Source organism: Sturnira hondurensis, unplaced genomic scaffold, assembly GCF_014824575.4.
Source record: "Sturnira hondurensis isolate 20B ecotype Veracruz unplaced genomic scaffold, ASM1482457v3 Scaffold0017436, whole genome shotgun sequence".
Lineage (NCBI taxonomy): Eukaryota > Metazoa > Chordata > Mammalia > Chiroptera > Phyllostomidae > Sturnira > Sturnira hondurensis.
Window position 1 is genome coordinate 4,396,359 of NW_028090067.1, and position 25,375 is coordinate 4,421,733.

General features: G+C 46.2%; 1 protein-coding gene, 1 non-coding gene and 1 pseudogene across 3 annotated transcripts; 1 reads left to right on the top strand and 2 right to left on the bottom strand.

Moving 5' to 3' along the window:
• On the bottom strand, nucleotides 1–22,629 carry HAL (histidine ammonia-lyase). Of its 2 annotated transcripts, none has more exons than XM_037068097.1 (20): nucleotides 21,998–22,629; nucleotides 21,084–21,144; nucleotides 20,953–20,980; nucleotides 20,555–20,629; nucleotides 20,396–20,468; nucleotides 20,211–20,277; nucleotides 19,864–19,901; nucleotides 18,940–19,065; nucleotides 16,790–16,929; nucleotides 14,892–14,939; nucleotides 14,072–14,219; nucleotides 13,223–13,318; nucleotides 13,066–13,124; nucleotides 12,012–12,092; nucleotides 9,290–9,355; nucleotides 9,047–9,212; nucleotides 6,548–6,682; nucleotides 3,310–3,418; nucleotides 3,142–3,211; nucleotides 1–964 (listed from the first exon to the last, which is right to left on the bottom strand). In XM_037068097.1, exons 1-20 carry the CDS (start codon nucleotides 22,242–22,244, stop codon nucleotides 824–826), a joined length of 1,974 nt encoding a protein of 657 aa, XP_036923992.1. In that variant the 5' UTR covers nucleotides 22,245–22,629; the 3' UTR covers nucleotides 1–823. The 2 variants fall into 2 exon arrangements, with proteins under 2 accessions (XP_036923992.1, XP_036923990.1); XM_037068095.1 differs by having other exon boundaries at nucleotides 14,072–14,267.
• Nucleotides 10,326–10,505, top strand: LOC119002565 (uncharacterized; annotated as a pseudogene).
• On the bottom strand, nucleotides 19,270–19,390 carry LOC119002585 (small nucleolar RNA SNORA32). Its single transcript, XR_005069778.1, has one exon. It is a non-coding gene; the product is annotated as a small nucleolar RNA SNORA32 (small nucleolar RNA).
• Nucleotides 22,630–25,375: the final 2,746 nt, after the last annotated feature.

Here is a 25,375-nt window from a genome sequence, read left to right on the forward strand (position 1 = left end):
GAACTGTACACCTGAAACCTGTATAACTTTATTAACCAATGTCACCCCAATAATTCAATAACAGATAAACAATGTGAATCATGCCCTAACACACAGTAAGGAAGTGATAATACTAACCTCCAACTCTAGTTTAAGCATCCAAGTCCTTGTTTGGATATTGTGCAGTGATAACTGATAAATATGAAACGCACAGTTCAGTAAGGGTCAGTCCGATAACAACCATTCCTGAATTTCTTTACACAAACCTCTTGTTGGCCTATTGACTATTCTTTACTATGATTCAGTTTAATAGAAGAAAGAGAAACTTAAAGACAAATTATGATTTTTAAAAGGGTTGTTTGTGAGGGCATACTGAGGAACATTTTTTATAGTGCAATATCATAGGACACTCAGCCAAAGTTCACCAGTGGAGAGCTGGCCAAAGCAAAAAGAAAATCACTGAAGTCTAATTTTGGGGCGGGGGGGAAGAATGCCATCAGTCTGTTTCAGGATTTGAGCTGATCTACTGTTAAGGGTAAGAGACCCAGGCAATGTAGCGGCTTTTCTCACCCTTAAGAGTGCGTGGCCTTTTGATAGCATGAAAGAAAGAAATCTCCTGTCATCTAAAAACACCTGCTGCCCCTTGGACCGGGTCAATAAGAACCCAGTGCTCGATTTAGCAACTGTAATGCTGCCACAAGTCCAGCCAAGGTAGGTGTTAGAAGAACTGAACTAGATAATGAATTGATCTACCTAAACCAAGTTCTCAAGTCTCTGCTTCAGCGTGACACTGCTTGCTGTTAAACCAAGTGCCATCTGACCTACAACTCCACAATAAAGCCCTTTAAAGATCCCCAGACTCTGGGATGGTGCTGGATTTCCTGTGTAGAGATTCCAGCGAAAAGGCCGTTGGAGAAACAGGTCTTGATTCAGGAATAAGCTCCATTCTGTATTTTTCGATGTATGGTGAAGCTACTTCCCAAACCTGAGAAACAAGGACAACACCGAAATGTTAACTACATTGTTTTTGCACGCTGTTAAACATCAACTTCACCTGAAGCCAAAATGTCTACACTCAACTAGACACATAACATCTGTTTGCTTGCCTTTATTGGAAGGCATCTAACACACAATCTGTGTCAATTAGTCTTTGAGTACATTCAAGGCTTTTAAAGTACAAAGTCCAAAACTCTAAAGTTACCATGAAGGTTTTTAGCGGCTTACTCTTCTGAAGCCAAATAAGCCAATAAACAAACAAACAAAACTTGGAGAAGTTGGTGTGGACAGAACGAAGAAAGTTACCCAAGGATCTGACCATGTGTTTTCTAAAGCAAGTGTTGAACGATAAAAAGGGATGGGCTTCTTCATTTGTTTTATTTCTCTGCCATACGGGCTCTGTCCCTCAGACTTGTTACTCAAAGCGGCCTTTGGACCAGCAGCACCTGAGACAAGGCAGAATGTCAGCCCCACTCCAGACCTACTGAACTCGAGTGTTCGTTTTAACGCAGTCTCCGGGAGAGTCACACGCACATTTCAGCGTGGGAAGCATTGCCTCAGACCCTCGTGTTGTTTTTACCTCCACCCACCAACCTGTTCTCAGTCACACACGACATCTCAAGTTAAGGCCCGGCTCTTGGTTTACAGCTGCTTTTTACCTGGTTGCCACTGACAGCCGAGGAGCCTGTTTGCCTACTCTTTGGAATCACCAAAAAGGAACTTAGGAATGTAAATGATGTATTCTTGCAAAAGCTAACCTCTTCAGAAAGATATCTGCCCCGCCCCCCCCGCCCCCCATATTCCTTGCCAGTATTTACAATAGCCACAGCATGGAAGCAGGCTAAGTGTCCATGGATGAATGAATGGATAGAGAAACCAAGAAGATGTGATATATATACACATATATGAATATTATTCAGCTCTTAAAAAAAGGAAACCTTGCCATTTGTGAAAGTATGGATGAAATTGAAGGCATTATGCTAAGTGAAATAAGGCCAAGAAAAATACTGGCTTATCCCACTTATGTGTGAATCTAAAATAAAATACACCAAATTCACAGATACAGAGAACAGACTGATGGTTACTAGAGAGAGGATGTAGGGGGAAGTGGAATGGGTCAAGTGGTGAAAAGGTACAAACTTCCAGTTATAGTACAAATAAGCATGGGATGCAGTGCAGAGCACGGGGACGGCAGCCAACCATGGTGCGTTGTACATTTGAGAGTCACTAAGAGAGAAGATCTTAAAAGTTCTCATTGCAAGAAACAATAATTCGTAAGAATGTATGGTGATGGATGTTAACTATACTTGCCGTGATCACTTTGCAATATATACAAATACTGAATAATTAGGTTGTCCACCTGAAACTAGTGTAGTGTTTTGTGCCCATTGTATTTCAATTTTTTAAAAAGGCTGACCTCTCACACACTTCTGGACTAGCACCAAAGTTGGCAGCAAGCAAGGGGGTGCAGGGCACACTTGAAAATGGCAGGTATGAAGGTCAAAGGGAAAAACTGTTCCCCAGGAGCAGAACAATGAGTTTAGGGGAAATCAAGCAACTCTGGGGAGCATAATACCCACATATTACTACAAAAGGCTTAAAGAACTTTACAATATAGATTTAAAAGTGAGTCAGCATGCTAGGCAATTGTTTCTCTCAGACAAACCCGTAGTCAGTGTAGCCGGAGGCAACCAGCTGTAAAGGGAACATATGTTACCCAGGGTGATGGGCAGGATGCACCAGAGCACTGGGCAGCACAATAGCCCTTTAAGCAAAAAGTTGGGACTTTGCTTTCTCCTCGTATCTATGCAGGCGTGGGACCAGGTGGCGGCAGTGGTAGATGCATTATAGAAAGAGAAACGGAAAAGTACATTCTTGGTGAAGGGCATCCACAAAACTTTCATTTTCTCTCTATGCATACTTGTTCCAAAATTCTATTAAAATTTTATGTCCACTTCCGATCCTCAGGTATTCAATGTTTGTGTGCAACATGGGACACCTAAGATAGCTTTTTGGGTGGCCTTGCAAATTGCCTAAGTACCTTTCTGTTCATTTCCAAGAAATAGCTAGAAAACAAAAAAATAAGACGATGCATCTCCAAGACCCACTCCACTTGACTCTCCCATATGACCCCACACTAGGAAACAAGCCAAGTAGGCCGCTTGCCTTTTGCTCTACAAGCAGCCTGTGCACTGCCTCGATGTCCGGAGCCATGAAACGATCTTTTATCCAGGGCCTGCAGAGAAGGCAAGTCAGATCGTCAGCCATGCGGTAACACAGCCAGGGTTCCCAGTTCTGAAATGGCATCACTTCCAGGGACCTGTTTGACTTCACCTTACAACAGAGCGCACCAGGTCGTAGACCTTCTCCAGGGGAGTGGTGGTTTTCAGGGGGCGCAGAAACTCGATGCCCTGGCAGGCTGCCAGAAGCTCAATGGCCAGCACTGAAACAAGATGTGGGGAGGGGTGGCTGGTTAAGGTCTGACCTTGGCTGGAGGACTACGAACCACACAGCAGTGGGTGGTAAGAAGCGGGAAAAATCCAAGGAAATTGCTTTTCCCCTTCTCACCTCGTTCAATTGAGATGGAAAAATCTATGAAAATTTCCACTTGTTTTTAGTCTTGCTGTTCCCTTCAGCCTGAAATACCTGCACACAGAACCTCATCAAAGAATCGAAGAAGCCAGGGAAGGAGCGGGCCAGTCTTTGACTGCCCTGGGACTGATTCTGCAGGGTGGGGCAAAGGTAGGTTTGCAGTGTTCAGATGGAAAATAGTACCATAATTCATAAATAATAATATGATAATAAACTCTGCATTTTGCATATTCACAACTGTAAACCAGCTTCCCCCCCACCTTGTATAATGTCCCTTTCAAGCCTTCCCACTCAAAGGCTCCCGAGTCCACTAAAACTGAAATTCTTGTATTGTCACCTCAGTGCAGGTCAGAACAATCTGTTTTGGGCACACACCTCTTCCCTTACAAAACTAAGCTTGTACCTCGCCTCCCGATTAGCTGGCTCTACTTGTTGTTCAGGTCTTATTCCTTCAGACGCAGTTATGTTCTCCTAGAACTTTATTATGTACTCAGAATTTTGGTAAGTGCTACTCAGGTAGCCCTAAGTGAGGTAGGTGTGGTGATGAGCAGGGACTCATCCTGTTACTTTATATCCGACACTGCTGGATTCTAAGATTTGTGGGTGGTTGTTTACTATCTGAATCAAAGCGAACTTAAGTAACAATGAACAAGCTTGAAATTCAAACTGCCAATTCTGTGTGTTTTTTTTAATTGCGCTTGATGTATAGAACTACATCAGATGAGCTAGGCCTGTATTTGGACTTAGATGTCCTGTATTTGGACTTAAATGCTGTTCAACATTTGAACAGCAAGTCTGCACCGGACACTGTTCTAGGTATTTTAGGTCCATGCAGGGATGTGAGTGCGATTGCCAAGATCCCTGCCTTCGTGGAGCTTACAGTCTACTGGGAGAGACAAACTAGCCTAAGTACGTCAGGAGTACTGAGTGTTATTAGGAAAACAAGGTGGGTACAGAATGGTGGGCGCCATGCTAGGTGGGGTGAACAGGGAAGGCATCTACGGTGAAATCTGGAGTGAGGAAGTGAACCACGGGAAGCCCTTGGGGAACAGTGTTGCAGGCAGAGGGACCAGCAACGACTCAGGTGCTGAGGGAGGGATGGGCCCTTGGCAGGAGCAAGAATAACACTGGGGTTCCAGGGTAGAGAAGGGGATGGGGAGAGGTGGTGGTGCGAGCCAGAAGCCAGACCATGCCCTGCGTGATCCTCGTCAGCTAAGGGATGGGGTCGGAGCTTGTTTTGAACAGTAAGAAATAATCGGCAAATTTTCAGCAGGGGCATGGTGGGGTCAAACTATGGTGTGAGGAGCTCATTCTGGTCATTATACACGGTGACTATAGAAGAACAGTAGTGAAAACAAGGAGACCAAGCAAAAGGAGGTGACAGGCTGGATTTGGTGTCTTCTGAAGGCAGGGTTGGTTGGCTGAAAAATCGGGTAAGAGATCTCAGAATTGATAAAGGTGACTTCGGGCCAGAGCAACATGTTCGATGGGAAGACCGTCTTGAAAATGAACATTAAGAATCCACTGTGGCTGGCCAGAAAAATGAATGCAGTTCTGACACATGCTATGACATATGTGAAGCTTGAACATATTGTGCTAAGTGAAGCTCATCGCAACAACCGCCCCACGGATATGATACAATTCCACCTGTATGAAATGCCCAGAATAGGCAAATCAGTGCAGAGAGAGAGCATGTTCATTTGTCTCAGCCTGGGCGGAAGGGGGATGGGAGAAGGGAAATGGGGAAGTGCTAGCTAAGGGGTGCACAGTTCCTTTTTGGGGTGATAAAAATGTCCTAAAACCGATTGTGGTGGCGGTTGTGCACCTCTGCAAATATACTAAAGGCCTCTGAGTTGTGCTTTTCAAATGGGTGAATCGCATGGTGTGTAAATTAGATCTCAATGCAGCTGTTACCAAAAAAAAAAAAAAATATATATATATATAATAAAAAAGAATATTTAACTCTGTCACATTTATCTTAAAATAGTGATATTCTTTTGTCAGCCAACTGCCTTTTATACAGTTGCAAAAACTTAGGAACTTAGAAAATAAGTCCTAAAAGAAGGCAATTTCTCTTTAAAAAACAAAACAAGCAGCAATGAAGAAGGCAGGGAGACGTGGCCCTAACTCAGGCTCCACGATGAAGTATCTTTGACGAAAAGCTTAGATCTAAAGCTTGTCAAGCCCCGAGAGCCAACTGCAGGCTGCAGCAAACGCATGGGACAGAGAACAAGTTAGAAGTATCACCGCAAGGGAGCAACAGGTAAGTTCAGGATACCGGTTTCTATCAGAAAACTGACCTGGTTTTTAACTAGTCAATGGAATGAAGATGGAAGAAAAGGGGGGAGATGGGACTGTTTTACAGGAAGCAAGCTTAAAATCTAGCCCTGACAGCCAGGTTTAAACTGTGGGCCTTCAATCCCGATTTGAACAAACCCACCGTAAAGACACCGAGTTAATTGGGAGAATTTAAATATGTACTCGATGGTGACACTGAGACTTGCTGGCCGTGATGATGACGCTCTGGAGAATCAGCAAGCACTGATATTTAAGAGTTAAAGGCAGAAAATAATATAACGGGAATCTGTTAGAAAATAATTTGAGGAAAGTATAAGAAAAAATGAAGCAAATGTGCTAACTGTTGAGTCACGGTGTAAATGAGGTTCATGGCACTAATCTCCCCATTTTTAGATGTTTGGAAAGTCTTGTTTTTAAAAATAAAATAATCAGCAGATGCACCAACTTAGCCAGCAAGTGTGGTTCTTAATCTTCAGCAAATGTGAGAATCAGCTGGTGGGCTTGTTAAACCCAACTTCTTCTGCTCCCTCCTTAGAGCTTCTCATTTGCAATTCTGGGGAGGGGCTTGGGAATCCACCTCTCTAACAAGAGCCCCAGGGAGGTACCATGGGGATCCCACTTTGAGGACCACTGGTGACGTTGCGTACCGGGAGGCCCGCCATCCCGGACTGGCTGGGGTTACCTTGCTCCACGTGCTCGATGACCCTGAGGGCCTTCCTGGCTGCCCATCCTCCCATGGAGACGTGGTCCTCCGTGGCAGCACTGGTGGAGAGGGAGTCCACAGACGAGGGGTGGCACAAAGTCTTGTTCTCGGAAACTGCAAGAGGCCAGTGCGTGTTAAGTATGTTCCAACAGGGAAGACTGCCAACGGGCCACACGCTGTCCCAAAGTGCTCCACAGCTGGAGCTCCCTCTCCAGGAGCCTTGGTGGTTGTCCAAGCCCCAGATGCTCCAAAGTCACTTTGGAAAGAGGATGTAGGGTGTTCTTTTCCCCTCAGAGTGAGAAGACTCTAAAGCTATAGTGAGTTCTAAGAACCATTGGAAATCCTCACATTACAAAGCCAAGTTGAAAGCATTGGAAGCACTTAGCATGCCAGGGAGACTCAGAGAAAAGGGCATGTGGTCCTTTCCAGGTCCTCGAGAACAATTCAACTGGTTGTGTCACCAGCGGAGGTGACATTGGAATTCAAGTATGGCATTTGGGGGTGGAGGCTGGGGCCACAGACCTTGGGCAAGAAGACCGGATGGTTTAGACTGTTCAACAGTGATGAAGTGAATGGTCTGAGTTTAGTCAAGGTCTTGATGGCCGCCAGAGAGACCTTAGGGCAGTGAGGGGATCCTACGGAGGACCGCCGAGTGATGTCTCGTTTTTTTATTGTCAAATAAAAAAATGACAATGGCCAACGCAACAATAGCTGACCAGTGTGAATGAATCAAAATTATACCCATTTTTTTTGGCAGGCCAGCAGAAAATAACACATTTTTGGTTGCCATAGAATTATAGTAATTAGTCTATAGAAATTAGTAACTAGAAGAAAAAGGTTGAAAATCTCTGCTCTAAGGGATCCTGTCTGGAATAATCTAGCTTTAATGAGGGTGATCCACTCATCCTGGTTTGCCCAGGACATCAGCACCGCAACCCAGGTCCTGGGGCCCAGAACCCGCTCCCTGGGTCAATAGGCAGTGGTGAGGCTTATTCAGAAACATAACATACAAATGGCCAAAAAAAGGGAAATGCCAGTTTCATTACAATGAGAACAAACAGGAAAATGTCAGTAGGCAGCTTGGGAAGCTAACCACATTCACACGGGGCTTCCTGAAGTCCATAATGTTCTCTAGAGATCAGTGACCACTCCCCGTACATGTTAATATGAGAACTTGTTACCTTTTGAAGGGATATTTTTAATCAGCAGGCAAGCAAACAAATAGAAGATACTGGACGGAGGAGAAGATGACTTCAGTGTCCCTTCGTTGGTTGTTTTTGTTGAATTTTAGTGTGAGGCTCAAGCGGGGAAGGGATTAGGAGTAATAGTAAGAGCAACTATATTTATTTAGCACCAGGCATAGTTCTAAGGCTTTTCCTGCATTAATTTGTTTCGTACTCAACAGCCCCACTAGGGAAATTTATCAGGCCATTTTACAGAGGAGTAAACTGAGAGTCAACAGGACTGAGATTCATTCCATATCCCACTGAAAATGGCGCAGCCGGGATTTGAACATGGACTCTGTGCTCTTAATGAACCACCATGCTATCCTGCCTCTGTGTAGGTTTGCCAGATAGAAACACAGAATGCTTGGTTAAATCTGAATTTTAGATTAAAAAATAAGTTTTAGTACAAGTCTGTCCCAAAGAATTCAAATTTAATTGGATACCCCGATCTCTAGTGTTAAGTTTGGCTACCACATTTTAGGATTAAGTATTGATTAAAATGAGATCCTTACAAACTGAAAGGAGAGCACAGATTTGGGTGCCAACATGCCTGGGCTTGAATCCTCTGCCTCTCACTAGCTGTGCGATATTGGGTATGACACTACTTCTCAGACCTTCAGGGACTCATCTGTAAAGTGGAGGTAATAATAGCACGCGCCTCATGACATTGTTGTGATGGCTGAGTGAGTGCATACAGGTGAAGTCCTTAGCGCGTCCTCTGTGCCAGGCCCCGTGCTGATGAGTTACTAATCTGTCCCTCTCAGTGCTGGCTCAGAACTCAGTGCGTTGGAGTTCAGTGTTCATAGAGAGCCTCCTGCTTATTGTATGTTGGGACCACATTTTCAGGGGTCGGTATAGCTAATGAAACGTCTCCAGAGTCCAATTATTCGGGTCAATTCAAGTTTCAGATGATTTTTCTGATCCTTTTCAAATTGAGATCAGGGAAAAGCTACAAAGGTCAAGTTCATATGTGATGTCAAATTGTTTCCTGCAGAGAAACAGTGGAAGCTGCAGCATTTACCATCACACTCGTGTATTGTTATGTTTCAGTCCAATATGGTTTAGGTTTTGTTTTAATTTTTTTGGTAAAATATTAGAGACAACCTACTGCATGTGTATTAAGAGAGGCAGGATGCAAACGGAGGTGCTGAAACAGATCTCATCCAAAAGACCCGATGTGATATTTTCAGGTAAAACGGAGAGGCCCTTCACTGGGCAGGCTTGCGTTCTGGGGAGCGGGCAGTGTCCTTACCGAGGGCTGCGGCTGTGCAGTGGGCTATCATGAATCCGGAGTTCAGACCACCTTCAGCCACCAGGAAGGCGGGCAGCTCGCTGAGGGAGGGGTTACAGAGCCTTTCAATTCTTCTCTCGCTAATCGCGGCAAGTTCGTGGACCCCAATGGCCAAGTAGTCCAGGGCCTGAAAGAGCGTCTCAGTTCAGTCGGCCTATATTTGGAATACGCTTTCAGGGGCAGCAGCAATTCTAAAAAGCTTACTTTGGCTGGGTATTCACCATGGAAGTTTCCTCCGGAAATGGTCTCTCCCCGGCTGGCAAAGACCATCTTTCAAAACAGGTTAAGGCTTGAATAAAACACAGGCTGATTACTCCAAGTATGATGCCTTTCCCAATTGCTGATTCCTAGCATTGCGGTGGCAGCCCTTGCAACATGTGAGTGGAGAGGAGGAGAGTTTTTCCACAAGCAGTTGCTGACACAAAGGGGCAAACCCACCAAACAAACAAACGTAACCTGGAAGAAGGATCATAGTTGCTCAATTCGGGGCCAAAGGAACACAAGGCACGAAAGCCTGTTTTCTCTGGAGATTTGAGATTCCCAAGCACTAGAACTATACTAATCAGGTGGTTACTGCGTGCCCTCAGAAAGTTTATAACCTGAAACTAAGAGCCGAGACCAGGAAACTAGTTTAAAAGCAAATTATATGTCTTCAGTGGGCACTGGTAGCCTGTGCTCCGTAGAACCTGCTGAATGGAAGGCTTTGCTGATGACCAGCCGCCAAATTGTCTGGAATAATCAATTCTGGGAAAACCTGTCTACTCGGTGATCCTGTGCCAGCGTTCAGAGCAAATGGCGGCCAATACATCATTGTAAACTCGTTTAGGCCAGAGGTAGCTTTGGAGTCACTGAATACTGGTATTCTCAGGGCTCTTTCACCCCATCATGCACTTTACTTAAACCAACAGACGAAGGCAGTGACAGACCCTTCTTCCAGATTCCGAAGAACTAGTTATTACCTCCTGAACTAAAGAATATTCACTGCCACCCTGACTGGTGTGGCTCAGTTGGTTGGGTGACATCCTTCAAAGCAAAACGTCAACAGTTCGATTCCTGGTCAGGGCACATGCCGAGGTTGTGAGTTCAGATCCCAGTCAGGGCACACACAATAGGCAATCAATTGAAGTTTCTCTCTCACATCACTACTTCTCTCCCTCTCTTTCTCCTTCCCTTCTCATCTCTCTAAAAATAAATAAATAAATACAATTTAAAAATGAATAGAAAAATTTTAAAGAATATAATGGCTTCTCAGCCTTTTGGCTAAGATAAAGTGTAGTATCTGTTCTTATCAGTTTAAAGCATATTCACTACCTGTTGACTAGAAACTCATTCTGTGTGAGCAAGGTTAAGAGCTGGAGATGCATGTGTTACATCATCTCAGTCAGTTTGGAGTTACCTTTTTCTGTACATTATAACCACAGGCATATTAGGCCCCGTTCTTGCTCTTCTCCATGAACCCATCCCAACCACAGGTCTTGGTTCTCTGAATCCTTATTGCAAGTGATTTGTGCATCAGTTCAGAACTTGGGCATGTTCTATTGTTCTCTAGCTCCAAATTTTTTGGCTATTACATTACAGCAATTAGAAGTTAACTCCCATAATGTCCAGCAAGTAGGTAATAGGTGCTCTTTATCTGCAATAGAAATGTTAGAAAAATAGTCTTTGGGGTAAGACCAGTATTGCAGGAGAGCTCCCAAAGATCAGTTTATTGGAAATTTACCAGGAAGTAGAAATCTTTAATTGAGGAAGTAAAGGACTTTTGGCTGAAATTTTTGTTGAAGCAAGTGGTAGGTGGGGAAAGAATTTAGTAGGGGATTATTTCCTCCCCCATTTCCAGTAATTCAATGTTTTTAAAAATTCTCTAAGATACCCTTTCAAGCCTAAATCAGGTAAGTGTGAAATGGATCCTTCCATTCTGCAGGACAGACAGACGAGAAAAGACTACATACAGAGCTCAGGAAAACTACTCCATTTTGAAGGTGGGTTAGTGAGTTGAGCATTACTATTTGGTGTGGGCTTGACTGAACTGTGAAACAATCTCAGAGGGTATAAAGCGCACATTCTGAAGTGAGCTCATCAGAGAAGCCACCCAGAGAAGGTCTCGTGAGAGACCTCGCACCGCGGCTGGGGACCTGTCTGCAGCTCCCTCAGCACTGGCTCCAGTGTTAACAACGTGGGGTCAGAGAAACAGATTCCTCAGGCGTTTGGTGGTCTTCATAGGTGCTATTCTCTCTGTGAAGACTTTGCCAGTGTGACCCCCAACTGATCACACCAACTGCTGGGGGAACAAAGCCATCACAGAACATTCCACAGTGGAGACAAGATGGCTCTGAGGTGCCCACACCAGGAAAGAAAGTCGAGTCCCAGCCTTGAGAAAGGGAAGGATTCCTACTCCTTGTGCAAACACAGAGAAACACCGATTTGCTTGATGTCCTCGTTGGAAATTAAAATTCCGATGTAGAAAGCCATAACTTTTTGAACACTTTGGTCAGTGTTGAAAAGTGGATCTCTGCTTAATACTAGAACCAGGAAGGCTTGCATAAACACCACCTACCCTGGGTCTCCACAGTCACACCTGCAACGTGGGTCTTCATCCTTCTATCAACAACCTCAACTGGGTTGTTGGGTTTTAGGGCAAACATCTTCACAAAATGCCTCAGCCGATGCTGAAATCTCTCCTTTAACCTTTAACGGGTCAGTTTTGGAGGCACAGCCTGTGAGACTCCAAACCTGAGATGAGGTTCACAGACCTGCCTCTGTCACTTCCCAGCTCTGTCTAGAGACAGCCACCTACCTTCTGAGACTCAGGTACTCAGTTTGTGAAGTGGAGTGACAGACAGAGAAGCTACCCAAAACGGTCACTTCAGATCTCAAAATCACCAGCTGAAATTCTGTGATTACAGTTTAGTAAACAGTCAAAAGATACAGGATTATCTGTTGCACTGTTCAGTTCTGTGGTGATCACGTTCTTCACAAACGCTATTGTGTCATTCACCACACCGTGCACCTGAAATATAAGATTAAAGGAGTTAATACGTGGAAGGTGCTGACAATGGTGCCTGTCACACAGAGTCTGATATTTTTATTAGAATAGAAAGAATGCTGGAAAGTGGGATTCATTCTCACACTAGAGCGAACGTGGCAGTTCTTCCCTGTAGATGTCTATGATCTAGCTGGCTAGGACTAGAAGGTACTGGGCACAAGGAAGTGTGAGTACTTACACTTACTCTTCCTTACGTGGTAGACTGGAATCTGGCACAAGCTGAGATATAGGGCGGGTAAAAGTAGGTTTACAGTTGTGACTCGGCAAAACACAGAGTTTATTTTTGCATTAGTATTTGTTAAGTATTGTCTTATTTTCCATAAGAACAACTATAAACCCACTTGTGCCCCACCCTGTATTGTTTCCTTCTTGAGAACCATGTTAATCTCTCTATCAACTAATTACCATGCTAGCCTGAGTCAGAAGCATTTATTATTTAAGGGCAAGCATTACAGATTCATTTATGAGGATTTATATCTGCCTCTTAAAGGCAGATAAGGTAGAGTAGGATGGGCACTTGAATTCTGATGAAGTCTTCCTGTCAATAGCCCTGGCAAGCTGGCTCTAGTTCTCTCAGAGTGAGACCAAGTGAAACTCCACTAACTGTTTGAGATGATGTCATTACTCAGAACTTTAAAAAGCGAGGGCATTAAGCCAACACAGCAAGTTGTCTGTCGGAATTCACCACAAGGTTGAGCACAGCAATTCAAAAGGAAAACACCAGCCTGTCACATGGAATAGAATCTTGACAATCATTGGACACGTAGAAGTGTGATCTATGTAATTTTTAATAGAGGCAGTAAAGAAATCTGAATTCTGGTAGAGCATTACATGATTTTCTAATACTTTCCTCTTTTTCTATCCTGCCCACCACCCTTTCCCCGCCTGCCCCCAGGAACTGGGGGAGAGAAAGGAAACTTTTTGTTTGATGGCTTACCTGTGGACAGCAGCGCAAGGTGTATGCGTCCTGCACACGGTCACAGAACCTGTGGCTTTCTGTGGAAGAGGTGGAGGGGAGGGCAGGAAACATGTTATCGACTCTCTTCCACATAATACAAACCCAAATAAGGTCACTCACGTAAAAATGCCCTGACCTGCTATTTCTGACGGATGGTGATCCGAGTCCAAGAGTGACCGAAACCGAAAAGCAACCTCGATTTGCCCACGATGAGGGCGAACAGCATGAATGTCTAGAATTGATGAAGGGGCAAAAGTCTGAGCAACTCGTATTAGAAGACCCTACCAGGGGCGGCTCAGGACCATCCATGGCGCGGACACAGCAGTCCCAGGGGTCCTTAACCACCCCTCAGGATTAGAAACTTAACTCCAAAACCAGATATTCCTCATTGCCTTTATTCTTTCTACTTTAAATATCCAAGTACAAATTATGGGTTGAGAATTCAGCTACTGGGAATTGAACTCAAGACACTGACACTGAGCTACCCTAAAAAGAGTTAGACTCATAATGGAAAGGAGTTCTATAGTAGCCTGATTTCCTAAGTTATTTTTAGACAGTTTTCCTGTCCTTTGCAATAGTAGAAAGCCTTTCAAACTCGCTACTTCCTAGGTAAGCGATCACTTCTAAAGCTCCCCGCTCCCTCAGCTTTCTAATGGCAACCAGCCTGAATCCTACTATAGTTCTAAAACCCTGCAAACAGATTCCTAAAACAACACATAGTTTGGGAAGAGTCAGACCTAGGTGATCGGAGGCAGGTCACTTAACTCTCAGGATCAGTGTCCGTCCGTAAAACGTGGTCATTTCAAGGGTCAAGTGTGGCAGAATTTAGATAAAGCTGGGGAAGTATTGGGTATGCCACAGGCTCTTGCATTTCCTTCTTCTTCCCTACCACCCACCCCACCTTTCTGGGTCTAAAGACCTTGACCAGCCCACCCGACCAGCTCTGGCTGAATGAACAGCAGCCAAAGAGAAGAACCGTGCTGACCAGTATCGAAGGCTTTGGTGGTGCCCTTCAGCACCTCAAGGGTCAAGGCCGCCACGATGTCGGCCTGCCGCGCAATAGCACTGGCTCTCTCCACGGCTTCGCAGCCCAAGGAGGTGATCATCTGCGTCCCGTTGATGAGTGCCAGACCCTTTGAGGCAGGAGAAAGAAGGTTCCTACTGGTTTCTCTGTAACAAGCCTGTGTACAAGCTGATTTAGTACCATTTGCTTTTGTAGGAGGGAAGTTGGCCAGTGAGCTAAACGATGTTTTCGTCACGTTTTCCGAAGTGTAGGGCAGTAATGCGTATTTAAGGATTAAATAAGCACTTGAGGACTAAGTGCCTTCCTATGTGAAATCATTACTATAAATCTATAAAATGACTATAAATAAAACAGCTGTTAAGTACCCCCATTCTCAGGGCAGCAGAAGAGCTCCAACATAGAAGGCAGATAAAATCTTTAGCTCTTAATTATGTCACATTTCTTCTTTAACTTCCCATCATTATAGACAAGATGTCCTAAAACATTTCTGGCCCCAGACTCTAGGCTTACAGCACGCTAATGGCTGCTGGCTTAGAGCATCTCTTGGGGATCCCTAGAAATTCTGATTTAAAGTTTAAGTTCTTAGGTAAGAGAGCCCCTAAGCACTTATGGCATGAAGTATCTTTCAATACTTATGGAGGGGTTGTTTCTCCAGTGGCCAACTTTAACAAACATGTAAGCCATATTCACTTAAAAAATTAGTGAGATTGGTATTAAGAATGAAAATAGTGCATAAATAGAGACTTGCTGATACAAACAAATTTTCCTTGGATCTCCTTACCTCTTTTGGTTTCAAAACAATTGGTTTCAATCCATGGGCTTTCAGGACCTAAAGAAATTGGTTTTAAAAAAGTAAAATGGGTAACAAGCAAAATACTAGCTTATTACTAATTTCACGAGGAATCCAATGAAAGATCTTCAAGCCCAAAGGTCTGTCTTATAACAGATTAGACCTACATGGATTAGCTCTACGTACCATCTCTGGTCTATTCTCTAGATCTGTTCTTTAGTCTGAAAGGAGACGTAGCTTTCACATGACTAAGAGCCCCATGAATCAGGGCTCTTGTGTCTACAGAATCAACCTTGAGTTTTGGTTTCTAGGCCCTTTGGGTTACGCGTCCACTTCAGTGATTCACCTTTCTCCTGCGGCTTCCTGAGCACATACGCACACCTGTAGTGCAGAAGGGCTGGGCTTCTGGCCGTCTGCGCATTCCCCGCCTGCAGAGCTTGACCCCAAAAGCCCTCCTCCGCATCTAAACACTGGCAGAACCTCAGAGTAGGGCTTCTCGCTTGTGTGGCACATGCGTGAGCACCACTGAAAGGAAGATTGTTGGCCTAATAGATGGAAACAAACTCCTGAGGGGAGATGGGCCAAATAATCTCTCTCTGAGACAAAAGAAGTAAACACCATCAATGAGTGAAGGTCCCTCCGGGGAAGGAGGAAGAGCCAGCACCACTTCCTATGTCAATTTCTCAGGTATAAGAGTACCTGTGACACATCTAACTCTGTTCGGAGTGCTGGGCTGGGGCTAGGGTAGGAAAAATAGAGACAGACAAGCTCAAGGGTAACTACAGAATGAGTGTTATTCTACAGTGCAGAATGTTAAGTGTTCCAGGAGGTGAGAAGTGAGTACAAGATGCTAGGAGAACACAAAGGAGGGGCAAAGGTGACTCGGGGGTAGGGAAAAGAACCAGAGAAGCAGAGAGGGGAGTTTCCCAGAGGACTTGTCAGATGGCGATGCAGGAGTGAGTGGGGAAGAGAAGAAGGACCCACACTGCTCTCTCCAGGATGTAGCACTGTCCAGTTGCAAGGAACCTCCAGCTTTTGTGATGGAGGACCCTGGTGGGGGGTATGAGGGACGGGGGAACATGACAAACGAGAGTCTTGTAGGTCACATGAAGTTTAGACTTTCTCCTAAGGAAATGGGAAGCATTGTAGGTTTTAGACAAGACTTGCTCAGATTTGAAGGTGAAGGTGAAGGTGGAGGTGAAGGTGTTTGAGGGAACACTGCACATAGAGAGACAATCAAGATGAGTGCACATGGAAAAAAGATGGTCTGGAACCTGTGTCACCATAAGGATTATCTGTTTCCCTGACTTCTCCCTCCCCTTTGGTCCTCGACCCTTTGCTTACTGTTAGGGGACCTCCCAACAGTAGATCAGAGATGGCACTTTAAATAATTCTTCAGGCTGCTCTCATGGAATTTGGAGATGAATGAAGAAAACATTAAAGCTTTATCAAAAATAAATCTTTCTGATTAGTCTCTAGGGTGGGAGCTTGGGGGAAACAGAGCCTTCTTTCCAGAGGCCACAGAGTAAGTGCTATAATCCACAGCTCAGTGCCTGTGAGACCAGCAGCTAAGTCAACTTGGGACAATACGTGACCTTCTGAATAGGCACCAGAAGTGTTTTGGGTGCAGAAGAAATTCTTAGGATCAACACTGGCAACTGGACCTTTCCATCAAGGATATGGCCAAGTCCAGAGGCTGACAGTTGGGTATGGGAGCTAACAGCCTTGCCTAGTCTGACTTCGAAGCTCCCGTTTTCTCATCCGTATCAGGGATAACTGCGGCCCCATCACGGGGTTGCTGTAAGGACTAAGTGATACAGACCATGCCGTACACCCAATGTCCAGCCCAGGGAAACTCCTACAGCTGGACGTTATTGTTCAAGTCTTACATATTTAGCGTCAGCCCAGCCGCTCTTTGGAGACCACATCTTCCCTTCTCCAATTAGCCCAAGAGCAAGATGAGAGAGTGGAGCCAGGTCTCCACTGGCGCCAACGGTTCCTTTCTCTGGAACATAGGGCAGGCAGGAGGCTGGGAGGGAAACAGACACTGGTCACTCCAGGACAACTTCATTCTGGCCAACCTCACTTCGCCAACGAGACCCGCCTCCCCCTTGTAGGGTGTACTACCCTCTCCTGGTACAAATGCCCGGGGAAAGACAATTCCTCTAGCACAACTGATAATACTTAAGGGACCTGGATGAGGAGCTACAGAATGAGGTAAGGGGAAGGGAGAAAGAAAGGCAGGAAGGAAGAAAAAAAGGGAGGGAAGGGAGTGAGGGAGAGCAGGAAGGAAAGAGGACCCCCCCTTCCCTCGCAGGCCACTGTAAGTGTAGACTTTCTCCTAAGGACGATAGGCAGCATTGCAGGTTTTGGCCAGGACCTGCCCAGATTCACTGTGGGAAGCTAGCAGGGGCGGGGGGAACTGTGAACAGAGAAGCAATTGAGGTCAGTGGGTTAATAAAATAGTCCCAATAGGCTGAACACAAGCAGGTGGGGAGAAAGGCGGTCTGGAGCCTGCATCCCCGTAAAGATGATCTGTTGACACCTCCTTCCTCCTCAGCCCTCGGCTCCTTCACTTACTGTTCCTGTGCGTGTTCTAATCTGACCTAGAAATTTTTAGAATTCTAGCAGTGTATCTGAAAGATGTAATAAAAGGCTAGCCGGGTCATTATAGCCTTGTTTTTAAGAACAAAAAGTTAGAAATGATCTAACTAAGGAACTAAGAGCTCTCCCTACGACGGAAAGTTGTGTGTGGCCATTAAAACCTATCAGAGGATGTTTGGAAATGCGTAAATATTAACCTTAGAAAAGGAATATAAAATGTGCTAGAAAGGGAAGGTCCACCCAGGTGTGGATGGGGTCCTGGGGAGGTGAAGTCACAGGCAACTCAATCTCTTCTTATTGCCAACCCACTGCCGCTTGTGAACGGACTGTTCTGTTCTGTGGGAGATTCCCAGTAAGTTACCAGAAAAAGAGGCTTTGTTTTTCTAAGTAAACTCGGACTCCTAATAGCAGTGCTTTTGCAAACTGCTAAATAATGTCAATGGGATAAAGCAGTGCTGCCCCCAGGTCAGCTTCCAGATCAGAGTTCGCCCTGGAGGATTCTCAGCACTCCAGGGCCCCAGAAATGCCTTAGACTCACCCATAAAGCATGCGGAGGTGGGTTCACAGCCAAGTTTGTACTAGTTGGGATTGTAAGGCAGACCAGGAAGGGGGTAGAAATAGGTGTTGAAAGCACAGCCCTGTGTACTATGGATTGTTTGTTCAAATTGCTAGTCACTGATGGGTTCATCACATGTGGGGTCCCTGTGTCCATAGCATGGGAGCTCTGGCATGCGTTCCCGTCTGTGTGACTGCCCGGCCCTGCTTTTCCTCCTGTTCCTTCACCCCCAAAAGTCCCTGGGCCTCTGCTGACCTGGAATGTTTATCTGTGCCTGTGAAAATGGACAACGGCCTCTCAAGCATTTCAAACCTTGTCTCCGTACTGGAATTTTCCTACCCCAGGAAGTAAGCTCCAAAGAGTTTGAACTGCAAGCAAGTCTTTAATCTCTTTTCAGTCCTTTTCTGGGGGGATTTCAGTCATTCAAGTCTGGCAATGTTACCACTTGGGGAGCATTAAGATTTCAGTTTCCCAGGCACCAACCAGAATGACTGAATCAGTCTCTGGGACTGACATCCAGGAGCCATGGCGTTTCCTGATGATGGGATGCTACTCCTTAACCACCCTTGGGCACCAGTGAATCAAAGCTCTCCCCACCCCCGAATGTAAGGTCAGACTTGTGGAGCTGGTTCCAGTCTTAAAGATGCCAACTACAAAGTGAAGAATGATGGAGAGTGAGTTGAAGTACACAAGAGAAAGTGTCTGAGCCACAGTCCCCCCATTTCACTATCGTCCTTCTTGCCGAGCCTGTTTTCCATCCATCTCCCTTATCTTATGTCTTCCTGTCTCATCCAATTTCTCACCATCCCATCAATCAAGTCTACCTTAAGGGACATGCCCAGCCTCAATGCAGGGCCAGTCGGGGACCCATTGCATTACCATTAAATGCTTCAATAACTTGTTTGAGGGTCTCCAGGGAAATGCCACTGTATCCTTTGGCTAAAACATTGATCCTTAATGCCAAGAGCATCCGACATCTCTCAGGGCTTAGTGGTTTTCCAACACCTACAAAACAATGGAAAAACAAAATCTTTTCCACCTCCTGGCTGCCTTCATCTCTCAATTTTTCTCCACTTTTTTTTTTCTCCTAAGACAGCCATTGGAAAATCTTACTAATTACCAATGGGTATTACAAGGCCACACAAAGCTCATGTTATATTTATATTGGACAGCGCTGACCTAGGCAATGAAAATAAGTAAGGGTTAATAAAATAGTCCCAATAGGCTGAACACAAGCAGTGTAGCAGAAAGAAACCCTTGTAAGAACATGTTCTGTGGTCATGTCCACAGCAAATGAGGCACTGCATTCTAAAAGCCTTGGCAATGACCATTTCTTCTCTCCTGACTCAGATGGTTGGACCGCTCTCCCTCCTGACTGACTTGCTTCTTCAAGTCTCATCTTCCCGACAAAGGCGAAACTCCAGTGCTGCCTTCTCGGTTTCCCTTCTTGGAACACTTCAGTGAGCGCCCCCATTCTCCACCCGACACCCTCCGAGTAGCGTGCAGACCCCTCAGCAAACGTTGCCTCGCCTTCTGATGGGAGCTGATTCTTGACAGACGGTCCGATCTCAACTCATCCAGATCGACTCATTCCCTGACTTTCAGCTTTAATTTCGCTCTCAATCCTGTCCCTCTGCCGAGCCCATTCCTTTCTCTGAGCTTCAGCTAGAAGGTGGTCTTGTCGGATGTGTTCTGCTTTCCTCCTCCCCTGAAGCCCCCCATCCTTAGAATACAGGACGGGTCACACTTCATTCCGCCAATCAAACAAGATCTAGGAGGCCCCCAACCTTTGCTATGATGTACCTGAAGAATGCGAACGTACTAGGTTGAACTGGAGCTCCCTGAAAGAGAAAGGGAAAGAGCCCTCTTAGACACCTCAGGGTGAAAACGTGCCCTCCTCCGGGAAGTGAAGGGAGTGACAGTCCAGTCTCTGGAGGAACAGAGAGAGGCAGTGTGAGGGAGGCGGTGGGAGGAACTAGTACGCCTGTGTTTTCAATCCCAACTCAAGTGCGAGTTGACCCAAGACTCATCCCACTCATCTGTAAACTGGGGCAAATGTTATTTCCTTGGTTGAAAGGAATCTGAAAAATGGGCGTAGCCAGCATGTGAATGTGGGTGCACGTGGTGGGGAGAGCAGGAATCAAACTTACTCTAGCTTATTGATAGGAATTACAGTTCTGGCAAATTTCCCAAAGCCTGTAGTAATGCCGTAAACAACTGGAATAAAACAACAACAACAAAACAACAACCCAGACGTTATCCAATTAGGTCCTTTTTTAAGGCCATATTTTTAAGTCTATAAAAATAAACGTATGACGCGAAGGGGAAAAGATACCAGTTCTTTCTTTTATGATGCTGTCTATGACTTCCCTGGATTTTTGCACCTTCTTTTCAGCAGTTGGGGTGAGCTAGGAAAACATTGGTCAGAGCTGAGCACATTGAAGATTTCCACACGTAGCAAAAAAGGCCAGAGGACACCCTCCCTTTCCCATACCTTTATTTTGTAGCGGCCCTTGCCCAGGTTGACCAGATCCTCCGTGGTCAGGCTATCCCCATCCAGGGCCATGTACTGCACAAAGGAACGGGATCTCCATGAATCTGAACCGCTTCGTTGCTCAGACGAGAGAGTAGGGAAGCCTCAAGCAGAACAAAAGTCTGACACTTCAGAAATTTTATTACTGCTCATTAATATACTAATTTAAAAGACAGCTCACTGAACAGGAGGCTGAGTCAAGACTGTTAGAAATAGAAAAGTAGAACGCCTTTCCCTACTGCCCAGAGCGGGACAAAGTCCTCTCTCATGGGATAGTGTTTGCTCATAAGTTTTGCTCACTCTCCTTAAACAAGGGGGACTTCATTTTCTTAAGAAGGAGAGAGTGGCTCGAAGCTTACCTTTTCAGGCTCTCGGTATTTGCTGTATCTGAAGCCAGGTAAAGGAAAATACAGGGGAGTGTGGAAGAGCCCCAGCCCCACCACCAGCAGGAGCCTGCAGAGCAGGCCAGGGAGCCTGCGGGAAAGGATACAGGTAAACTCCTTCCGGCTGCGATGGAATGAAGTCGGGAGACATGGCATCCCCTTCAATGACTGAAACGAGAACGTGAGAATGACCCCTGACTGATCACCACGGAGGGGCACCTTGGGCCTGGCTGGTAAACCAAGGAAGGCCTCTTCAATTGCCTTTGAAGTCTATCAAAATGGCTGCTTTAAAACGACTTCAGACACTTTCAAGTGCTCTTCGCATCTTTATAAGGAAGGACAGTGAACAGCAGAGATGTAGGTGGACCCAGGCTTAAATGAAGGTTCAAGATCTAACCCCCACCACTATTCCCATCTCAGCTTTATTTTGATTTACAAATCTGAACTCCTCTATGCCACTGGCCTCTTCATCTGGTGAGAGCCTTTTGAAGGGCAAAAAGATCTTTAAGTCCATAAAAATAATTATAGAAGCCCTGGCTGGTATGGCTCAGTGGACTGAACACTGGACTGCAAACCAAAGGGTCACCGGTTCGATTCCTGGTCAGGGCACATGCCTGGGTTGCAGGCCAAGTCCCCAATAGGGGGTGCGCTAGGGGCAAACACACATTGATGTTTCTCTCCCTTTCTATCTCCCCCTCCTCCCCTCTCTCTAAAAAAATAATAATTATATAAGACAAAGTAATTCAATAATTGCAAAGGGATTCAAACCAGCAGATCCGATGTTTGCTTCTCACCAATGGCCCTACTGACTCCCTTTGGGAGTCTTTTGCCCTGATTAAAAACGGGGATTAGAAGCCACCTTTCTTGAAGGGGTAAGTGAGAATCTAGGGCACACGGAGGCCTGGCAGAAACTGCACAGTTTCCGGGCACGGGGGCTGAGGACGGGCCTCCCTGCCAGGGACGGGAGCACTGAGCCACGTCACGGGGCGTCAGTTAGCACTGCTCCCCTCCTGCCACTCACCCACTTCCACGAACTCATTGTCCTCCAGGGCCACGTCAAGTGGGTCCTCATTGTCCAGCAGGCCCAGGCCCTTGCAGCGGCGCACGAGAAAGCGCACATCGTCCACGGAGGCAAAGCCTCCATTGTCTGGCTTGTTCTTCATGTACCTTCGCACGGCCTCGCGGCCCAGCCAGCCCACTGTGAGCTGTGCATCCTGGCAGGGCACAGCTAGCCATTCCCCGCGCACGTGCACTGTGTACCTGGGCATGGCTCCCGCTGCTCCTGCAGGCTGATGAGGCTACTGCAACCAGGCTCCTCCACGGGTGACAGTCACCAGGAGTGGAGAGTTTTATCTAGCAGAGACTACAGAGGTGTGGTGGGTGGGGAGGGTGAGGATGGACTTTAAATATGCCACCACCCTTGCCTTTACTCATTCAAACGTTGGACAAATATTTATTAAGGGCCCGAGGTATCCCTTTGGGATTTTGCAGCTGAGCTTGAGGCTGAAGAGGGGGATGCAGGCAGGCCAGCCGCCTGAGCCCCTGCCATGCAGCAGAAAGGCCTGAGGGTCCTAGCACCTGCTGGCAGCAGCTGCTGGCCCTTTGCCTCAGGGCTCCTGATTTCTCCCCTCCACATTCCTGTCTGCATTGTCTGCCATTACAGGCAGCTTATAAACACCCTGTTCCTGTCTTTGTCGGGAATTACTCAACTGTATAATACACCTGCTGGCCAACTATGACACGGGCAGTGTGGCAACCCTCACTTATTTGTTGATTCCACAAACATGTGTTGAGCAACTATGCAACTGCCCAGCTTTTTTGAGGCTGTCCCCCCGCCCCCGCAGAGGGAGACTGCAGAGGCCAGAGATCGTATTCACAACTAAAGGTCACTGTCTGGAGGAAAGGGCCACTGTGGCTTAAAGGTTAACAGCTCAGACAGCTATGGGTGGGACTCCAGCTCCACTGCTTATTAGCCTGCAGCAAATAAGTTCTTCAACAGCCTCCGTTTCCTCCTGGGAAGGAAAAAGTAATAAGTGCCTCCCTACAGTATTTGCTGTAACTACCTTGGATCAAATCCTGGCTCTGCCTTTAACTAGCTGTGTGACCTCTATCAAGTTGCTTGACTTCTCTGGGCCTCAAGTTCTTCATCTATAAAATGGAGATAATGATAGTACCTCTTGCAAGGGGCTGTTGAGAAGATTTAGTTCAGATATGCAAAGCCCTTGAAGCAGCAACTGGTACATTGCAAATGCTACAGAAATGTTCGTGGTTATTATTCGAACTTTCATACTCTATATACCTGTATTGCTTTATACATGTTCTTTCATCTTTGTACATGAATACCCCTAATCCAATGAAGTTTCTTCAACACAGATAACTGCTCCCTACACCCAGTTCATTACCGCAGACTTCTAAGAAAGTCTGAAGAGTGTGAAAAAGAATTGGAGGTGGGCACTAGGCTCGTAGTGGGCACACAGTTTAGCAGCAGTTTAGTGGTAAGTCAGCTTCTAGAGGTTCGATTAACACAATAGAAAGATCCGAAGAGGTCTGTCCCCATGAAAACAGATTCTTCTGGGACTAGAGACACACTGGCTCATGGAAAACACGCATTTCCAGCATCTCTTTCTCTGACAGCTTCTGGGCACGGGTACAAATACAGGGCTAACCATGCCTTAAGCCTTATGGAAACTTGCACTTGAGTCCCCCAAATCCTGACCACACTCTGGAATTTGTCATCACCTGAATTCGATACACATATATCTTAAATTTCAATACTCCCCTTTTAACAGTGACCTTGTAGCCTTCAGTGTGCCCCGCCCCCCGGGCCCCCATACCATTACTTTGGGCATCTCTGCCCTGAGGACCTGACCTCTGGTCAGTGCCTTTTCCTTCCGCCCGCCACCTGCTTCCTCAGTGCTTTCCCAAGAAGCTGATTCCCTAGTTGCTTCCCTGGACCACTTTCTTCGGCTCTTTGAAGTGCCTTTGTAACACTAAACCTATGCCTAGGGTGAAACCCGACTCCTGGGGCACCACACAAACTGCCATCTGTATTCACCCAGGCGGAGGCCTCTGCTCCAGAAAGTCCTGTGAAGGTGTGGACCACGGCACTGAACTTGCCGTTGCTCCCTGATCCCCCATTTTCCAAAACAATCACCTACTCCTCCAGGACCTTTCAATGCCCCCTTCCCTCAGTCCTCAGAGGAAGACCTTATCTCCTCCGAGAAAGGTGAGGCCCTTAGAGAGCACCCTAACTCTGCTCTCTTCCATTCACTCCCTCCAGAAGCATTTTTTTGAATGTCTGTTAACGTCCCAGGGTCACTATGCGAGGTGCTGGGGGTAAAATAAATAACACACATTCCCTGCCTTTAGGGTGATTTCTCTGGTGATGGATGCAGACATGTAAGGAAGACCGATCAGCCCAACTACCCCCTGTGCTGTGAGAAAACCAGAGCTGAGCCCAGCTTTTGAGTAATCCCAGGCCAGACATGGGACATCTGAGGGGTGATTCCAGCTCCCAGCAATTTGAATCACGCCCAGAGACCCGAGGATCCCAGGCACAGGCCTGAGACCCAGTAGAACAGATTAACTGTTTCCACTGGCTCTGTCCAAATTCCTGACCCAAGAACCCATAAACCTATACCTTCACTTATGTTATTCTTTCTCCACCTGGAGCACACCTCCAGCTTTCTTTGCTTGGTTAGATCTTTCTTATTCCTTAAGACTTGGCTTATGCCTTCTTTTCTCCAGAAAGCACTTTCTAAAACCCTTTCTCTGGGCTGTTTTAGCATACCTCTTCTTTAGCATTTTGTGCAAATTACTTATCTTTGTTCATCCGGAAATTACATGTGCATTCAGGCTGGCACAAAAGACACTCAACAGATGCCTGTCAGCTGAAGTGATTAAATGCAGGTTACGCAGAGCCAGCCCCTGGTCAGTCTGTTCAACGCTTGTCTTTAGCGCCCTCTGCGGTCCCCATAGCAGCCTTCCACCCCACCCTTCAAGGGGCCCTCGCCCCAATTCACTTTCAGCATCCTTACCGAGTGATACGGAAAAAGAGCATTAGCTTAGAATATGGGGTAAGCTTAGAGGGCCAGAGACACCTTCAAAAGTATCATGTGGGCCCAGGGATTTGCTGAAGTCTAACCACTTAGAACGCGATCATACACGGGGGATCTGAACGGAACTCTGGCCCCTGGTCTTCCTGGCACTGAAGACCGCAGGGAACAGAGCCTTGAGAAGCAGAATCGCACTGCAGTGGATACGTGTCCTAGGGGGAGAGCACGGCAGCCTCAGGGTTATGGGGAAGGAGTCAGGAGGAAGCTGCCTCTTTGATATTGGCCCCACCTTTGCGGTGTTTGCTCCTGTTTTGAGACTTTTGTCACTGCATCAGCACTTTTGG

Excerpts from the sequence above, each read along its gene's own strand:
- HAL (XM_037068095.1), bottom strand. The coding sequence starts at position 22,244 with ATGCCCAGGTACACAGTGCACGTGCGCGGGGAATGGCTAGCTGTGCCC. Across the intron at positions 20,469-20,554 it reads AGGGCCGCTACAAAATAAAG|CTCACCCCAACTGCTGAAAA; the intron begins GTATGGGAAAGG and ends ATGTTTTCCTAG. Across the intron at positions 3,212-3,309 it reads CTGGTGCGCTCTGTTGTAAG|GCCCTGGATAAAAGATCGTT; the intron begins GTGAAGTCAAAC and ends CCTTCTCTGCAG.